The 23,710-nt window shown below is 44.5% G+C and overlaps 2 protein-coding genes and 1 long non-coding RNA gene across 5 annotated transcripts in view; 1 reads left to right on the plus strand and 2 right to left on the minus strand.

The window, feature by feature from the left end:
* The window catches only part of LOC138687280 (uncharacterized), a 5,457-nt gene extending 3,790 nt beyond the window's left edge, over positions 1-1,667 (minus strand). The window contains exon 1 of the long non-coding RNA XR_011326549.1: positions 1,551-1,667. This is a non-coding gene — a long non-coding RNA (uncharacterized lncRNA). The remainder of the gene's footprint in view (positions 1-1,550) is intronic.
* B3GNT9 (UDP-GlcNAc:betaGal beta-1,3-N-acetylglucosaminyltransferase 9) lies at positions 1,015-13,759 on the plus strand. Of its 2 annotated transcripts, XM_069793740.1 has the most exons (3): positions 1,148-1,775; positions 9,484-9,526; positions 10,339-13,759. In XM_069793740.1, the coding sequence occupies exon 3, from the start codon at positions 10,403-10,405 to the stop codon at positions 11,645-11,647; it is 1,245 nt and encodes a 414-aa protein (XP_069649841.1). In that variant the 5' UTR covers positions 1,148-1,775; positions 9,484-9,526; positions 10,339-10,402; the 3' UTR covers positions 11,648-13,759. The 2 variants fall into 2 exon arrangements, with proteins under 2 accessions (XP_069649842.1, XP_069649841.1); XM_069793741.1 differs by lacking the exon at positions 9,484-9,526 and having other exon boundaries at positions 1,015-1,775.
* A 5,863-nt stretch (positions 13,760-19,622) lies between these two features.
* The window catches only part of PHAF1 (phagophore assembly factor 1), a 35,975-nt gene continuing 31,887 nt past the window's right edge, over positions 19,623-23,710 (minus strand). Inside the window, exons 14-17 of one of the 2 annotated variants that reach the window (XR_011326548.1) lie at positions 23,137-23,195; positions 22,079-22,151; positions 21,164-21,626; positions 19,623-19,831 (exon numbers count right to left, since the gene is read on the minus strand). Coding sequence is in view for 1 of the 2 variants with exons in the window: in XM_069793739.1 (XP_069649840.1) it covers positions 21,537-21,626; positions 22,079-22,151; positions 23,137-23,195 (222 nt within the window). In the remaining variant the exon portion in view is untranslated. Of the gene's footprint in view, positions 21,627-22,078; positions 22,152-23,136; positions 23,196-23,710 lie in introns of both variants that reach the window. The other variant, XM_069793739.1, reaches the window with a different exon arrangement.

The following is a 23,710-nucleotide window of genomic DNA, read 5'->3' on the forward strand; positions in this document are numbered from 1 at the left end:
CACAAAGGCACCGCACAGCAATGAAAACCTCTGTTTTCACTGTCATCCCGTGGGAGCAAGCAAAAAGGATAGTAGCTCCCAAAACCTGGGTGGGGGAACGCGGTGGAAATACCTGCTGTGAGTCCCTGATGGTTTTGGGGCGTGGTCCCCCCTCACTCCACAGCCAGCCCCTCCGAGCAAAGGCGGACACTAGTTTGCTCTTCGCTTCTGTGACCATCATCTGCCTCCTTATGGGGCAGGGATGAAAAACAGCCTGGGGCTGCTGCTGTGGAGAAGGAGGATAAAGGTACCTTGGGTTGGCACAGGGAAAGCATGAAGCCGAGTAACATTTATGGCCGAGGTTTCCGACCAGCTGCACTATCCAGCAAGGAACTACTACGTTTCAGACAGCTGCGGGTCAGGAGGAAAGGGCTTTCCCAGGCTGGAGCACCTGAACGCCAGGCTGGAGGGTTGCTGATCAGGAACCCGTCCATATGGCAGCTTTTCACAGTGACATTGTGTTCAATTGAGCAAAACATTTGAGCTGAAATTAAAAATATATCAAAAAAGCACAGGCTTATAAAAAAGCCTTTTTACATTATGTTTAAAAAACAGTCGGGTGTTTGTGAAAACAACAGAGTAGATCAAAGCCTGCTTTTATGACAAGTTCACTGTAAATTAAAAACTTTGCATACTAAAGGGGCTGTGGTCTGGGCACTCTCCAGACCCCTGGTGCGTGTTAGAGGAATAAGGGTCAATTGTTTCCATTGCAGAAACAAAGAAACAGCCCGAGATAGGAAGCTATGGCTGCAGTCAGCTGGCAAATGGGTAGCGGTGGCAATTTAGATTTGGCTGCAAATAAAAATGTTTTGGTTAGAACTAATTCAAATTCAATGAAAAAAAAAAAAGAGTGGGGACTTTTTTGTTGTTATTGTTCAGTGTTGTTTTGGGAGGTTTGGGAGGACCCTTGCATCTGTCTTCAGCCTCTGCGCTCCTCAGCTCCCGCCTCCTCCTGTCATTACCCTACTAGGCAAAGAGAAACCAACCGCCAAGTGGATATTCCTTCTGAGCTGAACCCAACCTCAATTTCTAATTCTGAGCCTTTGCAGAGGTCAAGTAAATAATCACAAGGGGATGAAAGAAAAGAAAACAAAAAAAGCCGAATTGTTGGGGAAAAAAAGAAAAGACAGAGAAATTAGTACACTTCCTATTGAAAAAAGTTACAGTAAAAAAACGCCCCCAGCCTTTTTTGCAGTTGTTATTTTTAACCGGTAAAACAGCAGAACCGATGGAAGTCCCCGGGCCGGCCCTGCATTCGATCCCTCGACACCTCCGTCCCCGCCCCGTCCCGCGGGGCGCGGATGCCCGGGCGCAGAGAGGCGCGGGGCGCGGGAGCTCTGCGGCGCTGGAGGCCATCTGCGCGCCCCGGCCCGCCGGTCACGTGTCAGGCCCTTGGAAGCGGACCCAGCTCCTTCCCCTGGCGCGGTTGCTCCTTCCACCACGCTACAGCAAGCGAGCGAGCGCGAGGAGGGAGCCCGGCGTCTCGTCTCAGACCCCGTTGGCACACGCACCCCTTCCCAGTAGACGCACCAGCACGGGGGAACTTTGCTGGCTTTCAGCATGAAAACGGCCCAGAGCGCAGGAGACGGAGCGCTGCTTCGCTCAGCAAGGATTTCCTTGGTTTCGCTTAAAGGCTGAGGAATGTCTAACGCTAACTATATCCAGATGTGCCTACTTGGCAGCCTGCTGCTGAGACGTTACCGAGGGGACACAGGATCAGCGCTATCAAATGGGATGTAAGTATCTATTATGTATGTTTGATCAGGGTGGGTTGGGGAGAGTTATGCAGCAAGCAGCCTGAGCTGTAGACCCTCCTTACTGCTTTCCTTTTCTTCCAGCCTGCCGCTTTTCTTTTTGCCTTGTTGCTCTTGCAACGTTGTTACATGCAGCAACCTGAACCGTGATGGTTAACATGCAGCAGGGCTGGGTACAGGCTCTGAACACGCAGCCTCCAGCCCTGCTAGGTCTGCTTTGCACTTGACTTTCCAAAGAACTTTCTCTGGGTGTTTTAGGTTGTTTTTACAGAAGGAAGTTTGGGGCTTCTTTAGAGAATGCCTTCAGTGCTCCAAGACAGGGTTTCCTCCCAACCGTGAACATGTTTCAGTGGTGGCACGTTAACATTTACAAGCCCTTCCTTATCAGAAAAAGGACATGAATCTTCCCCAAGTAGCACTATTGTGTGCTTTGAGCAAAACACGGAAATTTTCAAGCTCTCTAGCGTTGCAAAGACAGAAAGAAAAAAATTCAGTCCCAGTGACTGGGCAGTTACTGATTGCATTTGTTTAGCAGCCTTTGGGCAGATTCTGATAAACTTATGTGTTGCATGTCATCCTGAAATTAGTGGGGCAAGTCAGCACGCACTCTCTCTCCCGTTCATGTCTGGGTGTAACAATACACCCATCCTAATGCACTGTGATTGCTGGGTTTTGGGGCACATCAGGCAAATTATTCCTGGGATCAGAAGAGGGTCTGGGAGCTGAAAAGGCAGCAAGTGCTGCAGCCTGGGGAGGGCTGGGAAAGGAGGGTGGTTGTTTTGGTGGGGCTGTTTCATGAGCCTGCAAGGCTTTATTCTCCTCCTGGGGCCAGGGGAAATGAATGTTTGCAAGAGAGAAGGCAGGTTTCTCACCCTGCGCTCGGCTGCTCCAGGAGGGGCCTGTCTCCCCGAAGCACTCAGGGTGTGAGTTGAGCTGCTGAGCTCTCCATAATTCTGAAAATCAGACCACCTACACGCAAGATTGCATCTGGATTTAGGAAAGTACCTCTCAAGGCTGCTACGCCTGTGGAAGATAATTGCGTGTTACCTTCTCCTACCTTGTGGGCAGCTGAATGCTCTCTTTAAGAGACATGGTGCTGCTCTTAAGAGGAGCTAGAGTTTTCCCGGTTTGCCGGGGCTCACCATGGCGTGCCTGGCAGCAGTGCAGTCCTGCACGGGCACTGCCCCGATGGCACGTCCAGCCCCGAAAGGGCCAGGAAAACATCCTGCACTGCTTAAACGCAGCACAGCTGCTGTCCCCAAACTGTGCCACGTGTACGCGAGTGACTTACTGCCGGGTCAGCAGGGTGACAGGAGGAGCGGTGCAGGCACCCGCCGTTCCCTGGAGGTTGTGGGGACGGTCGTGCAGGCAGCCAGCGCTGCCCAGGGTGATCGGGGCTCCCGTGCACAACTGCCACTGCTTTCTGCCATGGTACCACGCGATTCCCCACCAGGGATGGTGCAAGTTCCTTTCTGGGACCCCTGTACGTGAGAGCAGACATCTCAGCCTGCGTTTCCAGCCTTTGCACAGCAGCTCTGCAGTTTCTCTGCACCTCGGTTTGTATACTTCAGAAAAGTTTCACCAGCTGGGGTGAAAGCTAAAAGGAGGCAACTGCAGCAGCCATTTGCAAGCAGTTGTCTAATGCATGACTGGCATTGTGATGGCGAGACTGGCAGCATCAGCAGGAGAGGCTGTAATAAAATGGGACCAGCCAGCTGGGAAGCTGATGAAACCACATATTTCAGGACTGTGGCAAGCAGAGAGATAAATAAGGCACCCTGTCCCATAGCAGCGTGGATCTTGTCCATTCCTTTGCGCTGGCCTGAAAAGCAGCTCCGACAGGAAAGTTGGAAATGGTCTTTGGAGTGGGGCCTGCATTTTTGTTACCTGCTTGCGCAGTGTTTCAACCAACAGAGCTTTTGCTTCCAGGTGCTGCAACGCAAGTAACGGCAGCAGTGAGGCCATGCCAGTGACACCGGAGCGCTGCTGCGACAGCGGCACTGGCCAGCAGCATCTGAGCAGTGCCGTGGTGTGCACTGCGAGCCTCTGCCCGTGGTGTGCACTGCGAGCCTCTGCCCCTCGGTACTGTGTTCGTTTGGCTCTGGCTCACGATCCCAACTCCTGGGAAAGCTCTCTTAAGACATTCAGGTAATTAAATCCCACAGCCTATTCTCAGTTTGTTTACAGACTTCAAAACTTCTAAGCATCTGAATGAGATTGGCTTTTTTCTGGTAAGGCAGATTAGCGATTGTTTTGGTTACTTCATTTTTCTAAGGCTTTGCGCTAATGAACGTGCAGAAGGGCGTCTCTTGTAGTTCAGCCTGCCTTGTCTTCTAGTCAAGGAGATCAAATCGTTCAGCAGTGCTTTGTAATCCTATAGCTCCAAATGAGACCTCTTCACAAACATTGTAATGCAGAGAGGAGTTGTCCGGCACCAAAGCCACTTGAAGGATCAACTTTGATGAGGTTATTGACTTTGCCTGGAGGCAGGGGGAAGGGGAACCAAAAACCAAACAGACAAAACCAAAAAAGAAGCCATGCAGGAATAAAACTCGTTACATGACACCCAAACATAGAAATGAAAGAGGGCTTCTTCCCCTGCTCCAACACATAGAACTATTCTTCCCCTTTAAACACTCCAAAACCAGCTCAAACCGTTAAAGCCAAGTTGTTTCATGCATGTTTTTGTATATGGGGCAGAACAAACCCAGCGCTGGAAGCCAACACATTTCCCTGTGCGGGTACCCCAAAGAGCCCAGACATCCACGCAATGCAAAATGAAGATGAGGTTTTTGCCAGCACAAGACCCATACCGAGATAACTCAGCTGAGAGTTCAAACCTTTGCCTTAGTGCTTCACTTCAGGTTTCTGCACAAGGGCAAGAGAAGGATGGCAGCCCAACGTGGCTTGAAGAGAGCAAAACAAGTGATCCCCACGCAAAACAGAGTGCTACTTGTGTCTGCGTGTTCAGCAACGCATTTAAACTAAACCGGTGTGGACACAGAAGTCAAACACTCTCCTGACCGTTGGGGGGCTTGGAGGATGGGACCAAGCGAGAGTCAGTAGGGACACGTTGTCAGCAGAGCTTCAGGCAGCGCAGACTTCTTGCTGTCAGCATCTTGGTCTGGTGGGATAGAGCTAATCTGCGCACGTCTATTTCACACAGTCCCAGCTGCAGGATGCGCATAGGGTACGTTGTTATTGTTGCTGGTGCATTCTTGAACAGCATCAGGAGGCGGCAGCAGCAGAACAGCAGCACAAGGTGTGGAGGGGCCTGGGAGCTTGATTTGCTCTCGCTGAGTGAATCAGGATGGAAAAACTGCTGGAAATGAGGTGGGAGACACACATGTGCACAGACCTTCCCACTGCAGGTCAGAGCCCGGGTCTCAGCTTCCGGCACTGGGTGTTACAACCCGACTTTGCTCTCGTGAAATGCGTTCAACCAACATGAAATGAAAACAAATATCCAAAACCTCAAGCATTGCCTCAAAGCACCCCCACCAGCCAGAATTCTCCAAGTTCCCCCGAGGACTGCAAAAAACTCATTGCCCCCACCGGTGCTGGATCCCCAATACTTTCTTTAGCTCATTTTACAGAGAAACAGATAAGACATCTCCATCAGCGACAACAGCCCTACATATTGCATGGCCCACACAACATATGCAGCCCCTCCGTTGCCCAACCGAAACCTACTGGTGGCAGCTCCAGCTTCAGGAGTGAGGAGGGGAGCTGGCAATGCTTTGCATGCAGCAGGGCAGCAAGTTGATCTGGGGACAACCCACAGTCGTGCTTGGTGGGAACGGATGCTCCTGTGAGCCAGGCTGGGAAAAGCAAGGATGCAGCAGAGCTTGTTGCTGTGTTTTGTACCTTCTTGCTCGGTGTACCGCATTTCAGCTTGCCTCGCTATTGCAGCTGCTTTTCCTGAGGCTGGGTGGGTTGAATAATCACCCTTCAAGGCACAAAGCAACATGCCAGAATCCCCAAGGCTTCTTGACTGAATGTGGGGACAGGATCCAGAGGATTTTTCCCCACCTGGGCCCATGCGAGCAGAAGTGCCAAGAGATGGAGACGTGACAGCTGCTGCAAAAGAAGGAAGTTTCCAGGATGAGCTCAAGGCTTCACGTCATTCAACTGGGAAAGAAGGACAAGCAACTTAAAAAAAAACAATAAAAAAATCATAGTTTAACTGCTTTTATTGCAGCACTCCTTGGCTGTATTTCAGAATCCTCGTCTCAAATAAATGAAAACCAGGCGGAGGACTGGGCCCTCTGCCCGAGCGTGCAACAGCGCAGGTCAGATTCCCTGCCTGGATGCTCACCAGGGTGCCGTGCCCTGCTCTGACCACTTCCAGCTTTCGAGCATTTTGTTGCCTCTCGGGCCATGCAGGCTGTGGACCCCTCGGTCCTTCCAGCACGTTCCCCACGTACAGGCTCCCCATGTTGCTGCCTCATGGATATGGGACCTCTCACCCTCTTCCTACAGCCCAGCTCAGACCTCTAACGTAGCTGGTGCTCGCAGCCCAGCACGCAACACTCCCAACCTTCCCCAGGACCCACCTCGTCCCACTGCCTGGGCAACCTGCACCCTCCCATTCGGACCCGCACGAGCCGGACTCGAGATCCTTACTGTAGCCATCCCCAGGCAGCCAACACAAAGAGGGACAACTGCCCATTTTTCCAAGCTTGGAGGACATGGAAGGCAGCCCTGGCAGCTAAGCCTGCATTCCCCAAGGCACTGCCTGATGCAACAGTTTTATAACCCCAGCTCCGTGTCACAAGTTGGACGGAGATCTCCCCCAGCAGCATACAAAGGAGAGGCGCGTCCGCCTTGGATGCGGACACACAGCGAGACGCTGTCCCGAGAAACGTTCTGCTGTTCTCACATCTCTCTTGTTTGGCATCAAGTATTTTCTGCTCACTTTGACAGCTCTGTAATTTCCCCCCCTCTCCCCAGTGTCGAGGTGGATGAATAATCTTTTTGGCTTTAGGACAAACCGGAGTGTCTGCCAGAATCATCAATCCCTCCGAATTCAAGAACAGGACAGCTTTTCCTAGTGACATCCATGGGTAGAGTTCACACCTGTGTAATAATCGAACGTATTTCCTTCAAAAGAAGGAAATATCTAACAAAGATTGGAGAATCCATATAATTCGATCAAGGAATCACTTTAAGGGCTGGCAACATCTTTTGAAAACGAGATGTCTATATTCGGCACTGAACTGTTTTATTTCAGCATGGAAATCGCTGTTTTGGATTCTTTTATTTCAATAAATGAAAACACAGAAGAAAATCCGGGCTATCAGCCCAGGCTTGTAACAATTTGGGGTTTTTCTTGGCTTTTCCAGGGATACTTATTGCCAGATTGTGAGATGCTGGCAGGATAAATCTGTAAGCCATGGAAATTACGAGTTTCATGACACACACATTTTAGTCCAAACCCTCGCCGATAAAATTAAACACAGGAAAGAGCCAGGACTTTCATCCAGCTCCTTAATTACCATCTGGAGTCTGGCAGCTGAAATAAGATCAAACTTTTGCATAGAAAAGGAAAAAAAAAATTTGCTATTACAGTGGGGAAAGAGATGAGACTTTACAAAGAGCTTGAGTAGAGTTACACAAACATCCCGATGCTATCAGGATCTGTCCTGCCAGGGGCTGTGCATCTCCCACTCACTTCTCGTGTGCACAGAGCTGCATAGCACCTCAATAAAGCTTATCCCATCACTCCAGAAGGAGTAAAAATGCCTTAGTTTTAGTTCTTATGAGCTTTTTGAGACAGGGTCCCTATTTTGGGTATCTCAATAACACCCAGCAAAAATTCTTGCTCGTAATGGGCAAAAGAGGGACAGACGCTTTCTCCTTAGTGGCTCCAGTTCAGTGGCATGTCCTGGGTGTAGTGGGAGCATCCCTTCATACCCCCGGAGCTTCTGGAAAATTATTGAAGGCAACGTGAGGGAAAGCCTGCTGGGAGCCGCATCCTGACAGATAAAAGGTGATTTAGCACAAAACTGAAACACAGCGCTTCACTACAGAGCACCGCAATCAGGACTTGCCAAGGGTAATTTGCACACGACAGACATAAAATGCAAACTAACATCCTATAGGCATTAGAAGGGACTGTTTCACGAGGCTGAAAATAGTTATGAGCCAAGTCATGTGGCAGAAAGAACATAAACAGAAAACAGCTTCTGATTCTTGTAAGTATTTTAACAACAATTTATGAGAGATCAGAGAAAATTCTACAATCCTGCTATTAACATCAAAGCTGCGCCGGTTAAGACATCTGCCTAGCCTAGGAGAGAAGTGAAAGGTACAGTAAAAAAAGCCAACAAATAGAGAAAACCCCAGCAATCTCTATTAGAGGCCAGAAAACAGCAAGAAAGAAGGCCTGAGGAAAAAAGCATGGTCATCAAGACAAGGAGGAAGTGATTTTAAATCCACCAGGAAGGCAAAGAGCCTTACACCAAGGCACAGATAAGCCATTTGCTAAAATAAAGTATTCAGAAATAATGGAGACAAAGCAGACAAGGTCAGTAAATATTTTGGAGCTGCACTTGGAGAAAAAATAGGTGATACCGTATGATGATGATGAAATACTCTCCATTTCAACAGTAACTTGGAGATGCAGTTAACTGGTAATGAAAAAGCAAAATATTTTAAAATTATGAGATCCAAGTAATGTGCATCTAAGAATTTTAAAGGGACTGACCACGAAATCAGCTGGTTTATTAATTTTGCTTTCTCATAAGTCTTGAAATACTGCCTAGATCCCACAGTGTCTGGAGGTAATGTTGTGCAACTACTTTAATACTTCATAATTACAGACTCATCAGTCTAATTTTGAGCTTCGAAAAGATAACGTTATGGCTGGTACAAAATTGATGGCTAATGAACAATTAGCAGGTGATACAATCCACGACAGTGAAAAAAGATTTTTCTGAAAACAGGTGCCGCCACACTAAAGAGGGTCCTGTTTTAGGTCATAATCACACCAAATAACAATATTCTTACCCAGCACTTTGCTGCCCTGTTAGATGTTTGAGTCAGTAAGGTGGCTACAGGGCTCGGCAGGAGGCTGAGCATCCGTGTGCTCCACAGGCTAACAAAGCTGAAAACACTGAACTGCAGGAATAAATTGCTTAGGAAGGCACAGGCCCTGACTCCTCCACCCTTTTCAGTCCTTAAGGAGCATTCCTTAAGTGAAGGCAGACTGCCGTACAACCAGGCAGCTTTCAATCAAGAAGTTTTTGGATATGAGCTCAGCTAATTCGAGACAGACAGACAACTGTAATACCTTCAAAGGTAGCATCTACTAATACAGCCCAGGCAAGATAGAGCTGTAAATCACTTATGAGTGTAAAACATTATCAGTGGATGTATAAAATACTTCTGTGCACTTGTGGGAAAATTTTGGGGTGGAGCTAAACTTTTAGTAACATGCTCCTTGCTAATGACTGTAGGGATTACGATTGTCACCTGCCTTCTCCAGGAGACCGGAGTGACTGTCGGTCCCCTCTAACTCAGTTGTTAGCTGCCATGGGGAACGGCGTGGCTGCACATACAGTGGTGATGAGAGGACCTGCCTTTGCTGCAGCTACGGACACTTGACCAGCTCTTTCCCTCAATGATGGTTACATGCTGCTTTCTGCCTTTTTACTACTTTATCATTATTTTTTTTGTTTGTTTGCAGTTGAAGAACCGATCAAATGAGACAGAAGATCTCCAGGAAAAGTGTAAGTGAGCAATCCAATCTTGTATTGCAAAAGGCAGCTTCATCTATCACATGTGCATAAAACATTCCTAACACCAGGCTCTGCCTTGCTTCTGCATATTGGGATTTATTTGGCAGAGGCAAAACACCCATGGCCCCTTCTAACCTTATTAATGGAAGTTATTTATAATGGTTTAATATTTTATAAAGAATACTGGCAGCAAAAAGGCCCTATGTGCATTCGAGAGGGTGCCTAATGTATTCATTCTGAAGGCAAAAATCAGGTTTACGAGAGCTGCCTCTGTGTGGAGGGCAATGCCAGCAACACGCTGCCACTGAAAACTCTGCCCTTAGGCAGCCAGCTCTGCACCTCCCCGTTTTGACCCAAAAAGGGTAAAAGCAGCAAGAAACAGTTACCAAGTTGGGGGGGGGGGGGGGGGGGGGGGAATCTAGTTATTTATGGAAGAATGGCATTGTTCATCATTTTCCGCCTTGTTTTTCCCAAAGCAGTGAAATCTCTGAAATGGCAAAGCTTGTTCGGCAGAGAGGGACGTGGGAGGAAGGGCTGATTTCACATTGTGTTTAGGGAGCGGTTTTCAGGATGATGGATGACTGCTCGGTGACTTAACTAACCAAGTCACAGAGCCAGAGCAGTCGGATCAGCATTAAGTTTGGAACCCGCGTGCCTTTTGGCAAGTTCCTTAACATGTCTGTGTTTGTATGAGTAAAATGCACTTTACTGCTAGTTCTTTAAATGGTGTTTCAGTTAGTCTTGCCTGCATGCTTCAAAGCTGCTGAATCCTCGTTGCTGACACACCGTATGTTTATTTACAGATGGACACTGGTGCCAGGCAGCTCAAACACAGCTTTTAACAGTCCCAGAAACACCGCGGAGACAATGAGAGTTCGTCTCAAAGGGGATGCAATCTGTACGCTCTTCCTGCTGGTAGCGCTTTGCTCTCTACTCTACTCCCAGCTGGAACATTTAGTCCCGGTAGGAAACAAGGAGCCAACACAGAAGAAGCCTTCAGTAACACCGAAAATACTCTCTGACCCCAGAGCACCTTGGAGACTGATGCCAGCAGAGGCAACAGTACCCAGACCCCAGGTAACTCCCATCGTTAGACGAACAGAAGTGGCCAACGACAGGGTCCAAACTACAACTCCATCCCCGTTGACTGATTCTGCCTTCAACTTCAAGCGCTATCTCCTAGACAAGGATAACAGGAACTTCAATCTCCTCATTAACCAGCCCAAGAAATGCAGGAAAACACCTGGAGGTCCCTTTCTGCTCATTGTTATCAAATCGGTAGTTGAAGACTTTGACAGACGTGAGATTGTCCGGAAGACTTGGGGCAGGGAGGGTTTGGTGAATGGGGAGCAGATCCAGCGAGTGTTCCTCCTGGGAACACCAAAGAATAGGACAGTGCTGGCAACATGGGAAACCCTGATCCACCAGGAGAGTCAGACATACCGGGACATTTTACTCTGGGACTTCATGGACACTTTCTTCAATCTGACCCTGAAGGAGATCCATTTCCTGAACTGGGCTGCTGAATTCTGCCACAACGTGAAATTTATTTTTAAAGGTGATGCCGATGTTTTTGTCAACGTCGAGAACATTGTTGACTTCCTGGAGAGACATGACCCCACTGAGGACCTCTTTGTTGGGGACATCATCTACAATGCCCGCCCTATCCGTGTCCGAAAGAGCAAATACTATATCCCAGAGACCATGTATGGGCTAAGCATCTATCCAGCCTATGCAGGAGGAGGAGGGTTTTTGCTGTCCAGCCGCACCATGAGGAAGCTCTCTAGGGCCTGCAGAGAGGTGGAACTCTTCCCCATTGATGATGTCTTTTTGGGCATGTGCTTACAGAGAATCAACCTCAAACCCATTTTGCATGAAGGATTCAAGACCTTTGGCATTGTCAAGCCTTCTGCTGCCCCACACCTACAGACATTTGACCCCTGTTTTTACAAAGATCTCATGGTAGTTCACAGTCTGAAAGTTGCTGAGATCTGGCTAATGTGGAACCTGCTCCACAGCCCACATCTTTCCTGTACTCAGAAGAAGCAAGTGAAGAAGCCTTTCCAATGGAAAAAGAAAGCTCAAATAACACAGGCAACACCGCTCAGATAATGCAGGCAGACTGCAGCAAAAACGCATAGTAAACCAGCTGAGAAAGGGAACCTGGAAATGTTGCAACCAAATGAGCCGACTTTAGAAGTATTTTAGCACATCTTATTTACAAAATTAAGAGAAGATGACAAAGTATTGCAGGAATTTGCCAAAATCCTACATTTACACAACATACCATATAGGTCCTTCTCCATTAATGAGTCCAAATAATCATAACAGTATCTTTAATTTATTATTATTTATTAGAATTATAGCAGTGCTTAGCAGGCCAATGTGTAAAAAGCACATTGCAAAATGCAATCCTTGGAGATTTTTCAGTGTTGTTAGAAATGTGAGAAATGAAAGAAGATAGAGGGCAAGAGATGACACCAAGGAGCACAGGGATCGTTGTCAACTTCTTACCTTCACTTGGACTCATTGAAAAATGACCAAACTACACAGCAACTAGAGTAAAGGAAATCAAGTCACCTTAGTGTATGCTCAAATCAAATCACCGCTGCCTGGTTGGCTTTCTATAGGCCTCATAAGAGGAGAAGAATGGCTAGCAGCTATTGAAATGGGGTCCTATACATTGTAGATAGGATGGACAACAAGAAAACAAACTGGAGGCTGAGGGTGGCATGGCTGGTTGAGCAAAGGACAGGTAAGTAGACAACTGGGAAGGGGCAGACTTCCAAAGGGCCTTTAAAGAAAGGACAAGAAGAACTTTGAGTTGATCGCTCCAAGTCTTGATTTTTCATTATTCGTAGCAACACCTCAGTTCAAATATCTGCTCCATTGACACACTCAGGACTCAGGGGACCAGGTTTTGGCACTTCCATGAGCTCAGGCTCTACGCTATGCTGACTGGCATGCAGTGAAAACTCAAAGTCATCCAACAGCATCTGATCTCTCTCACCATCTAATCCAGATCTTCAGAAGGTTTGCATCTGGAGAGATCCTCTGGCCTTTGCTTGTGAGGGTAAAACCACACAGAGTCACTGCTTGCGTCACATTTGGGAGCTTCTTCAAACCAAAGGAAAACTTGTCCGTGGACTGGACTGGTTTCTATAGACCTTGGTGCTCTTGCCTGGCATACAGTCAACTACAAAGAGCAGCCAAGACTTTTCATATTGCTGTGGGTGTCACGTGAAGGGAGAAAGCAACCTTGAGACAAAAGGGCTTCAGAATAAAAGCCTTTCTAAATTTATTGCAAGAAAGCAAAAACACAAAGCAATCCTTCTGTTGGACTTTGCAAACTTCAGTCAGCCTGTAACTTCTTAAGTATTTTAAGCATCGGACAAGAACACTGGATTGCTTAGTTTTTCAAAGAACAGTCAATACTTTGAAGCATTTTGGTTTTTCCAGCAGCAGATTACCTTAAAAGAACACCCTTTTCTTGGACATCAAAGAGGAATTAAAATTCCTCTAAATCAGGGTTAAAAAACTACAAAATCCGTGGGGCAAAGAGCCTGAATTCACCTCTGATACTGTGTTTGTTAATTCTTTCGCAATTTTTCCCCCCTCAGCAAAACTCCTATCCATCAGAGAACCCCCAATGCCATTCCTCTTCAGGAGGGCACATACACACTGATTCAAAGGAAACTACAATCAGCCATAAATGTCCAGGAAGTTGCTTTCACTTGAACAGAGCCTGCAGCGCAGCTGCATTTCATGTCTGGGTATAACCTTCCTCCTGCCCAGCAGTAGTCCAGGTTCAGTACTCGTATTAACTATGCACAACACGGGGGAAAGCAAGCTGGTAATAGCCACTGGTAGACTATTAACAACCGTCTTACATGCTATCTTCATCATAAGAGTTTAAGCCTTACAATAACGTATTTCCAAGGAAAGGTCAGCTGTATAGAAATCAAAAGACCATATGTTGATTTGGGGTATTTTCAGGATGCAATCCTGAAATACAAAATGCTCGTGTAAGATTTACAAGGAGCTCTGTCAGGTGTGGAAATAAGCCAGAGCCTTGCTGGTGGGAGAAAGCCAGTCACGCCCCTGTCTGCTAATATGTGTGATACTTATGTATTTATGAGCTTGTACAGAAATGTATTACCTGTGATTAGTTTACAGTTTGGGAAATTATTTATATCATAATTAAAAGACAGCATGCAGACGTGCCTCTAGTTGTCAGAGTGAGTCTGTCAAGTACATCTGCACACATGTTGTAAGACTAACACCACAGGTATTTTTCATGAAGACAGTAACATGAAAAATACATTATTCATTATTTTGGATAACTTGGTAAATCTTTCCCTATGCTGGACTTAATTTACTGGTAATGACAGAAAAATAAACACGTCTTACCTTATTATTTCCTACAAGGCAGCTAGTCAGGTTCAGCAGTCCTTATTAAGATCTTCCTTTTAACCTCAGAGATGCACAGAGATTGGCTCCTCCCTCTATAATATCTTCAGATCTGCAATCTACCTACAGTACAGCATTAATGAGAGCATTTTGTCCCAGAACAAAGTTGTTGTTCAACACCCACCTGTACCAGCACATACTCTGACAGATTGCGGAAATGGAACTAGAGCAAACTGTTTACTCTGTTGTGTTAGTCTATGGAATAGCTCGTTTCTTTTATCCAGTGAATACTAAATCTAGTATCTAAAAATGAAAGATACATCTGGTTTTGTTCTCAAGCTTCTGCTGCATGGCCTGTTTGACCTGGATTTAAAAGTTTCCATTCGCTTCTGCAGTTGAGCTGGAAGTTCACAGACTCCATATGTGAGCATAACGCACTGGAATGCACTGGGGAAATGCTGGAGGGCAGTGCTGCATCCCCTGCAGTTTATTAAATTCTACTTCCTGCCACAGTAGGCAAAAAGTCTTTGACTTCATCCATGCTGGAGATTGTTTCCTAAAATATGAGGGTCTTTTCAGAAAATCCTAAAACCCTAGGTGTGTATGAGAACTGGCAGGAAGGACCTTCCACCGACCTTTCCGACACATCTCAGAAAACCCAAACCATCCATTTCAGAATGACATTCTGAGCAGCTTTTATTAACTGGCTAATTCAATGCACCAGTCAGGGTTTTGCTACAAAGCCTTGCATGGCAATTTTTTTCATGACTAACCCATCATGAGAAAAGAAAACATAAAAATATCCTAAGTGGGTTCCACCAGTAGCAAGGAAGGCAAGCAGACATCCTCGAGACAGACATAAACATCTGAAGCTAATACAGTACAGTAGGTTTTATTGAATCCCAGGGACCCACACACAGTGAAATTTTGTTCTTACTGTATGTAAGTAGCCAGATTTGGTCACTATAACGAGCAGAGCTGGCTTGAAGCTCACATTCAGCACCTCCAAATGCATCTCTGGACACATAAACTGGTAGTGAATGCCAAGATCCATCATTTGGTCAGGCCACTGCTCACTTAGACATCATAAAAAAAAGAAAGCCCAAGATGGCTCTGGAGCAACTGAGTATTAAAATACTGTGCTTCCTGTCTGCAGCTTAATTATTCATCTTTCTACAGCAGGTTCTCGGAAGCAAATGCCAACTACAAAATCAAACAGTACAAAATAAGCAAACGGCTCAGAGAATCCTCGCTAAATATTAGCACTGAGAACATTCCCCAGAGAGTGCTGAAGGACCATCAGATTGGGGGGGGGAAGGGACGGGACGGGGGAAGTCTACCCCAAAGCCCAGTTTGAAGAACTGCTGAGCCCGAGTTGTACCTTTCAGCTGGAGCTGCAGGGCTCAGCAGCCCTGAAAATTAGCCCACCGCATTTCCCTAACGATGCTACTAACTATACTGATGTTTGTCAAAACCAGTAAAACTTTTAAATCCAACTTTACATCATTTTCTAGGCTTATGGTCAATGAGAAAACCATGCTGAGAAATGAGGAAGCCAAACCCCAAAGGACGAGTGCACCCGAGTCCCTCCAAGAGCAGCAAACAGCTTCCCCACCAGTCCTGACCAGCCCAACGCTCTCTCCAATTCAACCAAATCCAGCTCACACATCTTCTCTCTCTCCCTCCCTCCCTCCCTTTCCCTGCCCGCCCCTTGACAAGCCCAGTGCTGAGACCAGTGAAAAAACATAAAGTAACACAGGTCCATGGTGACTGCCTTGTTCCCAGGGGACTGACTGAGCTGGGTGGGAATAAAGGTGTGATATTCAGACAAACACTCTCTATGGCCATAGAAGCAGAAGAAAAGGGTGAAATAATCTTGTTAGCCTCCATACTTGTGGATGCAACAGAGCTACCCACTGAGGAACAGGGTAAACTCGGGCTTCCAGGGCTTCAGTCTTCCTAAGAGAGACCAGTGGAGGCGAAAAGGGAATAAAGTGATTCAGACTGGTTTGATTACTTTGCTGATTAGACTGCACATTGCATAATCATGCAGGGGGTTTCTGTGATTGGTATTTAAACTAAGTATCTACGAAACTTATGCACTAGGTGGAATATGTAGCGTAGGTGTGAAACATTAAGGCACTTAAAACCAGCTTCTGAAACTGCAATACGCAGTACTTTAAAATGACCAAACTAGTAACACTTAAAGGGGAATTAATTAGGGTATGAAAGAGAAAAGGTTATGTTAACTCATTATAGTCTAGTCCAGAACAAAAGTTACTGTTGTAACAGTATCTTATGCAAACTCCAGCTTGCCTTTCCCGCTGTTTCAAGCAGCCAGTGTTCCCAGATCATGAAAAGGAACGATTCTGCCTGCTGGAAAAATACACGTCCCCACAAACAAAAACAAAAGCCTTGGATAAAAGTTTGGCAGGTGAAACATTTAAACAGTGACTTTATTAGTTACAGCTAAAATTCACATAGGTAGAGAATATGGTATTTAAGTTCCACCTGAACCCTCCAAGTAACACATATACCTCCTGCAAAAACAAATCCCTTTGTTGGTGCAGTTTTCACGCAGTGAACTGGTTACACCCTGGCCTTGAACAAAGCCCCCCTACTTCATTAACTCTCAATCCTATTTTAATGCTCAAGAGTTACATCTTCAGCAAGCTCCACTTTTAACTTCCCCTTATTTTGCTTCAACCTTACCTTACCTCTGAAGCATCCTGGGCCACACCTTACACGAAAAGAATGAACCAGAACTAATTTGTATTCTATTAACTCCCCAAACACACACAGTGATGTATTTAATTGGCTACACATGCTGTGTCAGGTTGTGTCTGACAGGATCAGCCGGAGAGGAAAGTGCCTTTGTGTCGGTGTAATCAAGATAAAGGAGGTAAAATAATAGGTGTTTATGGGGCAAAAGTGGACATGGAACAATAGTATCTGCAGAGCTAGCACAGAATAGCCTTTTTTGTATCATGACACCAAAAATTATTCTGAACTCAACACAACCAGGCCGTGAGAAATTCTGTCGTATCAGAAATCTTGGTCCTTGTCCAAATACTCTGAAGCAGGCAAATAGCTATGGCTTGGACGTAACATTTCTTTCGAAGTAACAGCCACTCAGCTTCACACGCATGCAGATTTACTCTTACATATGTCTGGAGCCATCAAACACAAAACCTAACAGAAGTCAGCTTAGCAGAGTTGCTAAGTGACTAACAGGCTCTAACAACACGTAGAAAGTCAATGTGAAGTGGTCAACAAGCCCCTTGGTTTCCCTTTGGAAAACACTAGCTGAAGTCTAACCTCCAGCCAGCCCCTGGTAACAATGAATCACCATCCGCTGTAATCCTGAGACATGGGAAAGTTTGGGTTTTTTTAAACAGGTTTGATGGGAGTTCTAGAATATGAACAATCATGAGTGCATGCATCAGTTCTCACACACCACTCAATTACTATTTCAGAAAAAAAAAAAAAATCTGTTTAGAATTAGAAGTGTGACAGTTCCTGGCAACAGAAAATTTGGTTTTCTTGACAGGAACAGCATTTTGGGGAACAGAGGATTCTAGTATTACACAGCAGCACTGATCTATATAGTACTGCCTGTAATATTCACAGGAGACCAGGGACTGCTTGCAGGCCTAAAGAATATGGGAAGAAATGTCAGCTTCACCTCCAAAAAGAAGCGCACAACATTATTAAGTGTGAACAAATGAAATACTGTGGAAAATACTGTGGAAAATACTGCAATATTGAAGTTAAGCAGACACCCACAAAAACTCCTAATTTCTACACAAAGGAAAAAGGCACACATCAAAATGGGATCATATGCAGAATGTGTTTTATTAAAAATGCAATTGTACGTAACATTATATCAGTTTTATCGTATGAAACCAAAATGATGGACCACCAACGTGCACGTCGGCTACATGCACGATCTGTACCAAACCATACATAACTCTGACAAGGGCACCTACTGAGACGGGATCTGACACAGCCCAAATCTCTCGGTTCCTTTGGGAGGGGAAGGTGATGCACCCTGCCTAGCTGGCCTGGCAGAGCTCAGGCCGGCACACTGCTGCACCCTGAGCACCCCTCTGCAAGGAACAGCACTTGGTTCAAACGAACAGCCTCGTCCCAGCCCCTCCTTCCTGCCACACTGCCATCCTCACCTTCTTCCCCAGAGCTCCTCTATTCCCTACTCCTTCCTCTCTTCATGCTGGTGATACAAAACTGCCCTCGCTGCTCCCCCCCTGCCCGAGTCCTAAGGTTTTCATGCCAGCAAGTCCTTCAGGCTCCACACCAGCTCCCCTAATGCATCAGCACAGGAAGAGCTTGGCTTGGCTTAGTCCAAATAGCAGCAAACAAATCAAAACATCTCAGAGAAGCGAGCTATGAACAGCTGCAATCACAAAGGAAGGGTGAGGAAACCCAAAAGACCCGCTCCACATTATCTCCCCATGCCCTTCTTCAGCTCTGCCTCCTCCAAAAGTGCTTTGCGCTCAGCTCACCATCAGCAGCCAAAATGCAAAGTTGCCTTTAATGTTTGTCTGTTACAGAGGAAGTTTTCAAGATGAAGGGACTGACCTTGAGAAGTATCTGGGCTGTTAAGAGAGGACATTCCATTATCTACACTGTTTTAGTCGCTTTGACTCACCAGAGCACTACAAGTGAAGATGGGAGTCACTAAGTTAAATACCTTTGGTTAGCTGCTGACATCCTGTCCTATGTCTTGAGGTGCATGCTATAGCAGCAGTCCTGACCTCACACTTCTGAAGAATTTCAACTGAATATGCTTGAGAGCAGGATAGTGGTAGTATCTGCACAGCCATTACTCAGATTGCCCCATCAAGAATCTGTCTCCTCCTGCAGCTAACCTGGAGCCTTTATTAGAAAAGGATTAACTAGAATTAACTGAAGTTATTAGCAGGATTGCTGTCATATTTTAGTAACAAGCAGAAGCATGCACACCATCTCAATTCAGAGATCATAAAATTCTCCAAGAGCACACTGAGCCAAGCACTATGCAAGGTCATTTTATATTCCAGAACTGAAGGATGCTAAAGGAGGGAGAGCTAAGTGCTCTACCCTGCATTAGGCAGCCAGTGCAGGAGAAAGGCAAATGGAAACGGGACTCCCACTCTTTATGCCCTGCATTAACCTCTAAACTACTTCAGGGTAAGCAGACTTCCAATGCTTTTCTGTTGAAGTACCTTAGGGCACAAGAAAGCAATATGAGAATTCATGTTTGCTCCTTTTACTGCAGACATTTCTTCCATTCTGTTGTGCGATATTCAAACTTGTTGAAGCTTGATCGATTTTAATGACACCCAAAGGCTGACATGAGTGTAACAATTGCATTTTTGAACATAATACAGAAGCCACAGTGTTATTTACCATGGTTTAAAGACTTCCCTTCTTTTGCACTTCAGGGCAAAAATTTATAATACACTTTGATGTATCTACTACGAAACAAACTGCAAGTTATGTTAGTTTTTACACTGTTTCTTTGGAGAACATACTGTGTCAGCTGTAAAGCAAGAACACTAGTCAGGTACTTCAAATATAATGTCTGAAAGACAGTAAAATAAAAAGAACTAATTCATAAGGAAAAAAAAGCACAAGAACATCCATGATTTTATTACAAAAACACCCAGCAACTGTATTTAACACAAAACCAGTAACTGAGAGTCTCTTTATTTTTCTTTCAGTGTACATGCTCATTATTATTCCATTTAATTTACAGAAGGGCTATGTAAAAGGAAATTAAAATTAGAGAGGGAACAAAAGGAAGGTTGAGGCATAGAATTTTCTTAGCAAGCAATGATCACAGGAGACAGCACAGATTGAACAGGGATTCAACAGGAGTGACACCTAGGGATAAAGGTAAACAGTAACTTTTTCCTTATCCATTAGATTCTCCATGGGGCTTTTTTGTTTGTTTTAGCAGAACAGTTTAGAGTGTCACAGTATACAGGAAGACTAAATGGCAAAGAACGTCTCACACACACACACCACATTTATCCCTGCTACTGGTCCAGGATCCAAAACTTCACTTAACATTCGATTTCCTCTCTCTCATTCATTGATAAACTATACAGGATTACACTGTACATGGAGTTAAAATTACAAAAATGTCATATTTACAAAATCTGTACACACATAGTAAAACTCACAAAATCGTCATCTATGTATCACAAGTTGCTACACCAAAATATTAAAAATGGGATAAAATTATACATTTCTCTTGTCCATTTTTAAAAAGGGTTCAATATTTCAAAGACAGACCACCTATTTCCCCCAAATAAGACCGGTAAGAGAACTAGAAACCTAAAGTATCCTCCTGGGATAAAATGTCGCGAGCAGCATCTCCCAACTAGAAAGAAGCCTATATCCTGTCTGCTGGGGTGGGGTGTGCAGTTAGCATATATGTACAGAAATGGTGAAACTACAATAAGGATGTCTTTGGCTAAACCTTTGGCATAAATTAAAATCATACATCAAAAAGTTACAGAAAAGGTTTTCTTGGTGATGGCAGAGCTCGGGAATTTCTTTCTGAGATACCATTATATACAGCTTTTCTTTCTCTAAGGAAACAGAGTAGGAAGTAAAGGATTTTGGAACAGAGGCAAATGAGGCAATGCTATTTCTTTGTTAAATTTTTCACTAGTATGAAAAATTGTATCAAATCTTTTCACTAAAACATAATTCAATCATAGAAATAACCTCTTTCAGATTTTTTCTTTTTGAAACTGTGTATGAAAAAAAAAATAATTAGTAAACCAGCCACGGCAGAAAAAAATTGTTTCAGCATATCAAGTACATATTAGTGCAGGAAGGTGGATAAATTTGATCCACTGTATAAATAAGCTTTATGCGCAGCGTACATTAAATAACCATCACACCCCACTCACACCCAGTACACAGATGCTCCTCAGTGAAGATAAACGTTTATCAAGTAATTAAAGTGTATGTAGTGCAAATGTTACAACCAAGTATTATGCACATGCTACTTGCTTGGTTTAAAGTTACACAAAGATGTGGTGCCTGAAATCATGGACATATATACATCCTTGTCACACTTGGTACAATGTCCTAAGCCACAGAAATACCGATGTGTTTATATCTATATATATACACACACACGTTTTCTTAAAATGTGACCACCACATCAATACAGTAACACAAACAGACTAAAATCAATACCTGCTTCCAGATGCTCCAAGGCTCAGAAAGTTTGTGCTTCTAACTCTTGCAGTCATTACGTGCCCCTCTTCCATTTCCCCCTTCTGCCAGTTGAGAAGGGAGGACAGTCTCTTCAGGTCTGTGCTGCATAGGATGAGGGCAACGGAGAAGAATAAACGACGGCACAGGCACCTAAGCTGCTTTCCTCCATCAACAGTTCCATGCCCCATGATGAAGGGTTGAGAGAATTTTCCCTCCACACCGCTCCCGGGTGGAAAGGCTTATTGAAAAAAAAAAAAATCGTAACGTGCTTTCCGTATTATAAGTGGCAGCAAATCAAGGCACGCTGTACTAATTTCGTAGCATTGAGATTAGCTGACTTTGCAGGGGATGCTCACTGGGGAAGGTCCGATGTTCTCAACTGGCTGCTGGGCCGTGTTGGGCCATACAGAGTAACAGAAGCTATGTGATTATTCTGCATCACCTGCAAAAGGATGGCAGGGAAAAAGTGAAGAATCATACATCAAACAAACTCAGAAGAGTGAAAATAGCAAATATGAAACTGATCTGTCTGAAAAAAGAAATCCCAACAACAAAGGAAAGTAATAAGCTCTTGGCTAGTTCCTAAAAATGGTCTCTAGATTTCCATGACACATTTAAACACCAGCATGCTCCACCACTACTCAGAGCTCAGTGCACACATCTCCTGCTAGTATGAGTTCTGGGTGACAAACTTGGAAGTGCCACCTTTAACATGCAAATGTACAACCTCAGAGAAGAGATTGGAAAGTTGCCTATTTCTGCCAATAAGCTCTAAAAATACAGCCACTTCCAAGTGCTGGCTTTTCTTGAAATGGGAAATAATAAGCCAGTTGTAATAATAGCAAACTCTTCATCTTCTCTTGCCCAGACAAGTACGAACATTTTTCTCCTAACCTCAAAGATCATTCGTTGCAGTCCAAAGCAAAAGGTTGACCCAAATGGGTTAGTGTTGTTCGGAGATGATGACCTGAACAGATAAGAGGGGAAAAAAAAAAAAAAAAAAAGAGCAAAAAAGGATGTGTGAGGATCAGGAACTTCTCAGGGAAGAATAACCACTCAGTAATATAAGGTAAATTATGGCATCTTTATCATGGCTTTCATCAAAAGAAAGTAAATCTACATTATGCAACACCACTGCTAGATTCCAAGTGAGCCAGAGGATACCTCTGCTTAATGTCACAGAGCCATTGTTAATATTCAGGGAGAAAGTAACCAAAAAGTTACTAATGACCTCTACAGGAAAACTCTCTTTCACTGAACTCGAACAGGAAGAACTCTGAAAATAAACAGATACATAGGAAGAGAGAAGCACCATGTAATTTATTACAAGTTATTTTTGTGCAAGTTCCTTTCCCACTCTTCAGTCTACTTTGCGACTCAGCCTCCACCATATGTATTTACTATATGCTGTCTATTAAGCCACTTGTTTTATTGTGTTAAAAAAAATTACACGGTTAGATACTGAAATAGAATAATCCAAATTTCATTAAACAGTATTATTAAACACAGCAAATGTAAGGACTCTTCTGTCTTCAGTCAGCCTGAAAGAACTGTAGAACAACCATCTATGTTCATAAAAGCAAATCTTCTTCAAACAGACTGCTATCCTATATACTAGGCACTGTACTGTATGATGTCAAGTTGCTGAAATGCATGTAACTAGTTTAAAAAATCTACACTATTTATTACACAAAGAGAGAGACTTCTGTATATGCTGCTTAGCTCTTCTCTGGATTTTACAGTTCAAGGAATTGTGGAAATGTTTTCATTCTGCATGTCAGTCTATTTCCTCTGAGAGCAGCTATCTAGTCTTGTTAGTGGCCCAAAAGTCTGAAACTTTAACAGCAAAGCAGCCCAAAAGTAACTAGTGCAATAAACATCCTTCCTCTGCCTAAACTCATCCTCTGTCATCAGCTCAATCCCTGCCAAGCAAGACAAAGAGAGATCTTTACCTGTGAAGTACCACTGGCTTCTCTACAGGGTGCCCCAGAAGGTCCTGAATACTGTCCCACTGTAAAAATATCAAAGACTTTGTGTTAAAATGAGGCACAGGAAAACTTTTTTTTCTAGGAAGAGTCTTGTGTACATTTTTGTTTGTGACATGTTCATTTGCCAAATAACATAGAGGTTGTATTTACAAAAGTATTTTGTGACTGGAGCCATAATCAGTAATGGAAACTATCCATTACTAGAGCTAGAAAATTCTCTCAGGGTTTATTCTCATTTTTGTCTCAAAATAGCTTTGAATTAGAATTATTAATATAAAAAATTCTATGGGTCTTATGGGTAAAGTGTAGCTGGAAAGTCTTGTAGCATTTCAGAGGAAAAAGCACCTGTAGGAAACCTCAGCAAAATATCCTCTTACATAACTTTGCAGAGGGAAAAATAGCATCACTGCTACCTCTCCCAAAAGCCTTTCCTTGATTGAAGCGACAAGTTTGGAAAAGAAGAGGAAAGCCGCACTACTTAATGATTGGGAATGTCCAGCACTTTTCATTGCTCTAAGCAGACCTAATAAGAAACTGC

The sequence above is a fragment of the Haliaeetus albicilla genome, chromosome 10 (genome assembly GCF_947461875.1).
Source record: "Haliaeetus albicilla chromosome 10, bHalAlb1.1, whole genome shotgun sequence".
Lineage (NCBI taxonomy): Eukaryota > Metazoa > Chordata > Aves > Accipitriformes > Accipitridae > Haliaeetus > Haliaeetus albicilla.